The following is a 10,249-nucleotide window of genomic DNA, read 5'->3' as shown; positions in this document are numbered from 1 at the left end:
TTCCGGGTCTAAGCTCTATCAAACTGTATGGGGAGACTCAACATATGGTAATAATAAACGTTTACAAAGAGCTGTAATACTTTCGATAATCAAGAACTATATATATATATATCTACGCCTAATATCCAATGGCCAGAAAGTGATTGTTTATTAAATTGTTAAAATATTGGTGTCTGTGAATGGTGTCTGTGACGTCCAGAGCCTGTTGTATACACCATGATTTTATCTAAAATTCACTTTAATGTGTGATATGACTAAGTGGTCCTAAATGAATATTTTCTCAATTCAAATGAGTAGCAGCTTAGACCTGGAAATAGTATTCCATATGTCACGACTGAACAATCAGATAAAATACACTTAAAGGAACTTTGGTACAGTAAAACATTTCTATGCAATCATACAAATATAATTCATGAAATATATCAAAACTTTAATCCTCTGGTTAAAAAAAACCTGCTGCAAGTGAAGTAAACTAAAGGTAGCCTTAATCCATGGTTTGATCAGCTTTGCAAGACACTTTAATCTCTTTTGTATGCGGTTTCTTACTCTCAATTGAAAGCAATTGATTTGTGTTTTATGAATCACCAGAGGCCACGTTTTCAGGTACAAATCTTCTTTAACTGTGTACTGATGAGAAAAAAAAAGATCTACTTCTAGACATGTGGACTAACAAATTCAAAAACAAACATCTGATCTCCTTAACACAAGGGGGCGCTAGAGTCAACAGTATTTAAAATTAATGACGATTGTAGATTGATCAATCACAGCAGAGAGGGTGTTATACAACAAAATCTCTATTCGAAATTTATTTTGGTGGCCTCATTAGCATATGAAGAGCGAGCCATTTAATTGGATACCTGGGAACAATTGGTTATTTTTCAAATGAAAGGCCTTTTGCTTGGAGAATACTTCAAAAGAGAAGGCAATGTGTCCTCAATGCGATGCAAAACAGGCCGTCGGGACACACAATAGATATCAATAGCAGTTCGGTTTACCATAATCATTAGCTGGGATAGCCCGCACCAGCTGCGGACACGTTTTAAGGCTCATTTTCGGTGGTAAATTAAAAAATGACAAACAAAAAGCAACACCGATGGCGTCTGTACAAAACACAGGGATACGGTCATGAAGAAAGAATGAATATACAGTTAAAGTCAGAATTATTAGCCCCTCTGAGTTATTAGCCCTCCTGTGTATGTATGTATATATATGTGTGTGTATATATGTATATGTATGTGTGTGTGTGTAATATATATATATATATATATATATATATATATATATATATATATATATATATATATATATATATATATATATATATATATATATATATATATGTATATATGTATATATATATGTATATGTATATATATATATGTATATATGTGTATATATATATATGTATATATGTGTATATATATATGTATATATGTGTATATATATATGTATATATATGTGTATATATATATATATATATATATATATATATATATATATATATATATATATATATATATATATATATATATATATGTGTGTATATATATATATATATGTGTGTATATATATATATATATATGTATATATATATAATTATATATATATATATATGTATATGTGTGTATTATTATTATTATTATTATTATTTTATTTTTATTTTTTTTATTTATTTATTTTTCCCAATTTTGGTTTAACGGAAAGAAGATTTTTTTTTTCAACACATTTCTAAACACAATAGTTTTAATAACTAATTTCTAATAACTCATATCTTTTATCTTCGCCATGATGACAGTACATAATATTTGAGATATTTTTCAAGATGCTAGAATTCAGCTTAAAGTGCAATTTAAAGGCTTAATTAGGTTAATTAGGCAAATCATTGTATAACAGTGGTTTGTTCTATAGACAATCAAAAACAAAGTATTGCTTAACGCGGCTAATAATATTGACCTTAAAATGTTTTTTTAAAAATGTGAAAACTGCTTATATGGCTCTCCTTGGGCATCCCCTATTTCCTCTTATCCTATATGGGATTGGATTGCACTACCCTCTGGTCGGCCATCTGTTTCTTTAACATATTGTAAACCAAATGATCACACTGCAAAGCCTCTTTCTATTAAACTCATCTGGAATTGTGAACTAGCAGATTTGGACTTATCGATTGACTGGGATAGGGTGTGGTCTGATCTAATCTTAACTTCTAAAAACATAGCTCATTGTCTTATCCATTTAAAAGTCATACACAGAGCATGCATAACTCCTTATAAGAGGTTAAAGATGAAACTGAAGTTGAACTATAACTGTGACATCTGTAACACTGTATCTTCAGGTACTTTTCTTCATATGGGAATGTCCAATTGTTATTGATGTGGTCTTGTGTAAATTCTGTCCTTTTTAAGTTTCATCCTTTTTACTACAAGTTGATTATGTGTCTCATCCTAGTTTATGTCTTCTCAATGACGATTCTAATTTCTGTATAAGTACACTAAAGGAGAAAATGTTGTTTGCTGGTTTTACAGCTGCAAAGAAGGCAATCATACAAAACTGGTTTACTCCGCACATGTGTGCAAAAATATTTTGGATTCATAGCCTCCTTAAAATAGTGACTTGTGAAGGTACAATAGCACAAATTAATAAGGCTAAAGCTAGAAACATTGATGCATGGCAATTTTTTTCTTCCAACATTTTAAACTATATAAAGGAAAGACCATATGAAGTTTTTTCTCTCTCTTCTTTCAGATTGAAAATTTGTTGATATATCTGTTGCGTCCCCTTCCCTGTTTGTTTGAATGTCTGTTATTTTGTTAATCTAAGGACAATTAAATGTTAATTACAAAAAGAAAACTGCTTTTATTCTAGCGGAAATAAAACAAATAAGACTTTCTCCAGAAGGAGAATATATATATATTTTATCGGAAATACTTTGAAAAATTCCTTGCTCTGTTAAACAACATTTGGTAAATATTTAAAAAAGAGAGAGAAAAAAAAATCACAGAAGAGCTAATAATTTTGACTTCGACTGTACATGAATATTTACTCACCCTCATGTTGTTCCCAACCCTGTATGACCATAAATGATGATAATGAAAATAATATGGGTTTTGAATGACATGAAGGTAAATAAATGATGACAGATTAATTATTTTGGGGGTGAACTCTATCTTTTAAAATACATTCATACTTAAATCATCACAAATTTCCAAATATCCGCATTATCTGAGTCTTTGGCAGCGAGTTGACATTCATTAGGCTTAGCATTTGGGCATGCATGGTCCCCCTTGACATACAGCAGGAGTCAGATGGCCAGACATCTGCCCAAAAGTCCAATGTGAATTCCCATTTGAATTGATTCAACAGATTCCAGTGAATGCTTCTCATTCCCTCGTGAGTACCACACTAATCCCGCTGCAGCACTTGGCTACGCTTTGGAAGAAGGGTAGGATGATTATGTCTAAAACGCTGCTCCATAAAGTTTGCAACCAGCCAGTGTTTATCAAGACAACCTGCACACATGGCGTAAAGAACCTGAAATGGAGAAAAAAGAAAACCCTGTGATATATTTCTCTTAATTGAAATAAATAAATGATTCTGAAAAATGGCTACTTATTTCTGGTAACAAATATATTCATAGTTCTTCAAAAAGAATTGGGTGAAATAAAAATTAAGAGAGCACTTCCGAGTTCATTTACGTTCGTAATTAATAAGTATGTATTTTCAGTAAAATAATGTTTGCATAATTAACCATAATTCAAAAATTTGAATAAGAATATTATCACTTAGAACAGGGGTCACCAATCTTGGTCCTGGAGGGCCGGTGTCCCTGCAGGGTTTAGCTCCAACTTGCCTCAACACACCTGCCTGGATGTTTCAAGTATAACTATTAAGTCCTTGATTAGCTTGTTCAGGTGTGTTTGATAAGGGTTGGAGCTAAAATCTGCAGGACACCGGCCCTCCAGGAACAAGTTTGGTGACCTCTGACTTAGAATATTGCCAATAGGGGTGGTGCGGTGGCACAGCAGGTCTTCGCGTGGGTTTCCTCCAGGTGCTCCAGAAGGCCCAAAGTCCAAAGACTAATGGTATAGGTGAATTGGGTAGGCTAAATTTTCCGTAGTGTATGTGTGTGAATGAGTGTGTATGTGTATGGATGTTTCCCGGTGATGAGTTGTAGCTGGAAGGGCACCCACTGTGTAAAACATGTCCTGGATAAGTTAGCGGTTCATTCCTCTGTGGCAACCCCAGATTAATAAAGGCAGAAAAGCCGAAAAAAATAAGCCGAAAAGAAAATGAATAAAAATTCCCAATAAAATAAATAAATATATGCCAAAATTCTCCTAATAAATGGTTAATGTAATGTTAATTGCAAATCTAGAATACTTGTAATAACTTTGAAGTGCCTGAGCTCTTAATTTTTTTTTCCAGAGCTGTCTCTTAAGGCATTTTGAGGTTATTTCTGTGCATTTTTCTTCTAAAATCATAGCTTTGACTCTCAAGCAATGCATATGCATGCAGTATTAACTACTAAAAGTGAATAAACCTTCAGTGCAATGTACTGTAATTTACTACACTGTTCAGAATCTACTTTACTGGCAGCATTACACAAGTAACTTACTGTAAATTAATTACAGCAAAAATACTGTATTAACATTTACAGCAGCATTTATCTTGCTGTATATGTATTAATTGAATTGCATTGCATAGGTTGTTTTTAATCATGTGGTTCTGATGACGTGTGAAATTCAGATGGAAGGCAGGAAGTAAAAAACTGAATGAGAGACAAAGAGGAAAGTCCGTATTTTTGCAATTTCCACCATATTTCCTAGGAGATATAAATAGAAAATAACCACATATGTTGGGCATAAACCTTATATCATGAAGAGGGCAGAGTTTTCTATAGAACTAAAATATATTTGCCTGTCATCGACGCGATACTGTAAGCAATTGCGTTACATAAAAAAAATACTATAGTGTTTGGAAGCATACTATAGATATTTACTTGAATTAGTGGTAATTATATTGTTGCTGTGGTACAACACAACTAGTGATGAACAAATTATTCAATAGGCTTCAGTTTTCTATGCTATAATCACAACGCACCACAGTTTACACTAACGTTACAGTATTTATTACCGTTTATCAATTTACTATGCTACAGTATTCTGTAGGATTCATTAACAAAGAGTTGTACACATTATACACTTTACTATGTGGTTCAAAAACAGGTTTATTATAACTTACTACAGTTTTTTTCCCCATGCAGACATCTTAAAATAACAGATGAAAGCATACAAAAGCGTCAACGCATAGTCTACATTATTATTTGTTTATTTTTGTACGGGGGAAAAGTGCTCCACAATAATAACCGGCTAGTCAAAAGGGACGCATTTCTTTTTTGTTCGGTTGATGAACTTACAATATTCACTGCTGCTCACGTTACGGTTGTTTATTCCACCAAAACGCCAGTAAAGACTTGGATTATTGCAAAACAAGACAGAGATTTCATCTCAGTGATTACATGGTAGGGTATATATTTATATTCTCCTGGATTTTGTATAAGTGTGGTGGTGTTTGTATCTGATTTTTATATAACACATTAACATATTTATACATAGCTAGGCCTGTATATAATCTTTACTTGTGCTGTCAAATGAATTATCACGTTCAAAAAAAGTTTGTACATATTGATGTATTGAAAAAATGTTCAAAAATGCCGCCGCCTGTTTTTTCAGCCAGTTTCTTGAACTTTGCAAAAACTTTTGGAAGTTTATAACAACTGTTCGGCATTAATCATTATGGCAGATTTACACTATTAAAACAACCCAAAACATAAACATTTAGGACTGATAGCGATTCCTATGTAGAAAAATCCCTTCCTGCCCTCCATCTGAATTTCGCGCATCATCAATGACATCATGTGAAAACAACCAAGTTTCACAATGCAACTTTTAAAATACAGTAACATACTGCATGACTGTCCTACAGTAAAATACAGTAAAATACAGACGAATTACCATTTTTGTAAACATTCAGGATGCGCACGCAACGAGGTGGCAGAAAAAAAACGAGAGCGCTAGCATTTACAGCGAGGGAATGACATCTGATGTGGTACTGAGTTTGTTGTTGTCTTAGAAATAAGATATATTGATTACATATTATGTATATTATTTACATAATGCTTTCAGCATATTATAACAGCTTGTCACCCAGTGATAAGCACAGTTATTCTCCAAAATTAACGTTAAAGTGAGCGGCGTTCGTCTGACAGGTCCATTTGCGATAGCATCCTCCCAATGGATACTGGATAAGACGAAATAGCCAAGCATCCGTGGTAAACAATATAGGGAGTGTGTCACAAGTTGTCACTGAATGAATGTGTGAATATAAAATATTTGCATGTAAAAACATGTGAATATAAAAAAAATTTACCTTAATAACTTACACTTTTAAGTTTCCTTCTGAGAATTCAGTGTCCACAGTTTAATTAACCGTGTTTATGCTGAAATCATTGCTGCAAAAACAAGTTTTTTAATTAGGTCCACACTCCATTCAGCTCCCTTTCAGCCAAAGATGTCTGCGGTTGGCATTAAAAACAGTGTGGTGTAGGGTAAATATAAAATTTTCTCGAATTTGGCATCCTTACTGCACAACACGACATGTTTGGTATTGCAACCGGTCTCTTTTTGCAACCGGGAACTCTTGTGACGTAGGTTGGTAATTCGTCTATACTGTGGAATTTACAAAAACCATTAACAGTATATGGATATCAGGCATTAATGTAAAATCAAAGAATCTGCTTGTACCAGATGTGAATAAAGCTGAGGACGGCGAACACAATCCCAGCGATGAGGGACACTGGAACAGCCAGCACAGCTGTGATGATACGGTAAAACCAGACCCTGGACACCTCGAAAAGAGCATGACTCCAGATCCAGACCCGATCGCCACTGCGCACAGACACCGGCTCTGCTATCACATCCTCAAAATTGACCTGTGCAAAGAGAACATACTGGAAATCAGGAGCTTTTATCACCCATGTTTACCTAAGAAAGATTAGGTGTCTTTAAGTCATCTTAAAAATGCATCTGATCAGGTTAGTCAATGTAAACAAAGTACAGAACAAGATATGCTAGTTACACTAAGCCAATCTTTCACTTGAATTGAATCCCAAATTAATTTAACGAGAATAGTCTTGTCACATTTTTTGACATCATTTCAGTGAACTACCTAGCTAAGTTAGGCTAAGCTAATCTTTCACTAGTAGTCTAAACACTAATGGGTCTGGCCACAGTGATCGTAAATTATATGATTTAACACTTAAAGGTGCAGTAGGTGATTTGCTAAAATGCTAGCATAATATCTTTAAAACACAGCCCCTCCCCTGCCGTCCAAAGCCACGCCTCCTGAAATCACGAACGCGCACCTTAAAGATGACAGTAGACAACCCACTAGATCATGTCATTCACCAGTTAAAAAACTTCATTGTACTTTATAATGCTACAATTCCCAATGAAAATTTGGGATATATCTAGCAGGTTTTCAGTTGTGTAGCAAGCAAAACTTGTCATAATGTGCAATATTTCATGCATGAAAGTATCGCTGATCTCAGTGTCTCATGCGCTACTGTATGCTTAGTGGTTGGCCGGCGGGATGCAGGAGTTACACTTATTACTAAGCCATACTGACACTATTTCAGATTGAATGTTCAAAGTAACATGGTAAACAATATAGGGAGTGCGTCACAGGTTGTCATAGTTCAACAATGACCCAATGTGAATATAAAACCAACTTCACCTCAGTAAAGCAGGGTAGGCAGAATAGAGCTATTTGCTGGTGTTTTGTTGTTAAACTGAGTAAAAATCTATTATTGATGCTGTAAAAGGTCCCTTATGAAATTGAAAATAGTCACATCAATCATTCGCCGGAAGATTTTAGTGGCTGAACAACACTTCTGTGCATATAACCCATTTGTAAAACAACTAAATCTGAGCTTTGTGTGACTAAAATAGTTTTAAAACAGAACATTACCTGTCTAAAAGAAATACTTCAGCCATGGTGTTGCCTTCCTTCAGCGTGCAAAAGTAACTCCAATATTGATTCAGGATTTTAAAAGTTACACACATTTGTTTTTACCGCTGTCATGCTCTCGTGTGCAGAAGAACGTGGTGCGTGTGGACGCACAGACGGCGAATCTGCGTGAACGGCTGCAGATGTACAAATCTACAATGAGCTCTATGCACAGCTAGAGTTTTAAAGCCAACAATAAACTACCGGTGAAAGCTTAATGTGACTATTTTCAATTTCACAAGGTTGTTTTTACAGCATTGGTGTTGTAATGTAATTACAATACATTCAGTTAAATAGACTTATACATTCATTTAGTTGTTCAAGCGTAAAACGAGATGAAAGATCGTATGTATTATATTATATGAAAACATTACATCCAGATGCACAGTAAATAGGTTCTTATTAACATATTACTTTGCGTGATGACGTCTCTGCGTAATTGCAACTCAACTACTACTACATCTTTATGTAGTATACAAAATTAATGTTTTCTCAAATTGACTGGCCATCTCAGCAAAAACATCATTTGAAATATGTCTGTTTAGATTTGTATGAAAAATATAGTTGACTATTTGTAAACGTAATACAAACACTTTTTGATAAGAATTTTTAATTTTTAAATATAATACTGATAACGAACAGTTACATTCTTTTAAACAATGACAGCTTGTGTACTTGGAAAAAAAAGTGGTTAGGGTAGTATGAAAAGTTGCTAAATCTAGCAACAAAATTGCTAAGTTGGCACCACTGGTCCATTGTTGACAGACAGTTTGGGCTACTTATCACAATTATGGGAATTATCGACCCGACAAATTTTAATTGGATGAACATTTTTTAGTCTTTTGCCTTACCCAGAATATAAAAATACATATAAATACATTTAGATCATTTATTATAATCGTTACTATTGGAATGTGAGGAGACTTTCAACCAGCACAACAAAACATGTTTGTGAAGACAATCACCTACTGCACCTTTAAAAATGTAAACAACAAATCCTCAATGAACCGGCCAAACAACAGACATTGATTTATTTTAACATATTGAATAGTTTTTACATTTATATGTGAATTAAGTTAGCTTAAATTGAAAAAAAAAAAACACTTTTTAAAATTGTTTTATTATTATTATTATTATTATTATTATTATTATTATTATTTTGTATAATAATCGTTTTATGCATGTAGAATATTTGAGAAAGCGCTACATTCGTTATGCATAATTCAAGGACCAAAACAAATGGGCTAAATTGATTGGCTGATTTGTGTAAAAGGCGGGGCTTCAGCACTTCTTCATCGACGGCATTAACAATATATTTTCATTTCTCTACGATGACCAAGGATCTTCATTACATCTTTCTACCTGGTATATTACAAAGTATTTAGTATGTATCTGCCTCTGTGTGGAGGAAGTTATTTTAAAGTAAAAACTAAAATTAGCAATGGTTAACATAAACAATGCTACATTAGCCCTTTTGGTAGAGAGCTGTGCAAGTCTTTAATAGTGGTGTAAATTGTCTGGTCAGCTCATTGAGGAATAGCGGTTGCTATTATTGTCTACATCATTATATAGCAGATATTCACACATGTTCTGCTAATCCATCTCCTGCTACCAGCTGAGCTTGTCAACCAAGTCAGGAGAATGATCTATACTCTGCATTAAATTCGGTAAACTAATAATATATGGTAGTAAATGCAAAGGATTTGGTGGTAACTGTTATGATTTTCTTGTAAAAATCTCACCTTGTTTTATATTTAAACAACTATTTTTCTTTATATTCTTTGTATTAACTTGAATGACTTAAGATAGTAAGTATGGTTTCTGAAAAGTATATCAAAAAGTTTGTTTCAAAAAGTATATCAAAGAGTTTTACTTTAAAAAAATTGTTTTATTTTGAAAAAAAATTAATTTATTTGTGCTACAAAAGCTTACAGTTTTGCACTATTTAACTTTCACCTTAAGTTTCTTAAGCATAAGAATTATTTATTTAAATTTTTTTTTTTTAGATTTAACATATTAAGCAATTGTCATTTTTTTTCTTAATTCTTTTAGCGGAAAAAAAATTAAATTATATATAACATTAATTTTAGAAACAAGAATGTCTGTAGATTTTCATTAGTACGTACTTTTTATTTTTAAGGAAGTAAAGTATAATGAACAAAGTTATTGTGTTTTGAATTAGGTT

At 33.1% G+C, this 10,249-nt stretch overlaps 1 protein-coding gene across 1 annotated transcript in view; it reads right to left on the bottom strand.

Annotated features, from left to right (window-relative positions):
* Positions 1–1,690: 1,690 nt before the first annotated feature.
* Positions 1,691–10,249, bottom strand: part of cav4a (caveolin 4a) — a 10,311-nt gene continuing 1,752 nt past the window's right edge. Inside the window, exons 2-3 of the mRNA XM_056468043.1 lie at positions 6,801–6,988; positions 1,691–3,528 (exon numbers count right to left, since the gene is read on the bottom strand). Of these exons, the coding sequence (XP_056324018.1) occupies positions 3,378–3,528; positions 6,801–6,988 (339 nt within the window). The 3' untranslated portion in view covers positions 1,691–3,377. The remainder of the gene's footprint in view (positions 3,529–6,800; positions 6,989–10,249) is intronic.

This window comes from Danio aesculapii, chromosome 11 (assembly GCF_903798145.1).
Source record: "Danio aesculapii chromosome 11, fDanAes4.1, whole genome shotgun sequence".
Taxonomy (NCBI): Eukaryota; Metazoa; Chordata; class Actinopteri; order Cypriniformes; family Danionidae; genus Danio; species Danio aesculapii.
Note: the sequence above shows the minus strand (reverse complement) of the source record. Positions and strands in the feature narration are given on the sequence as shown.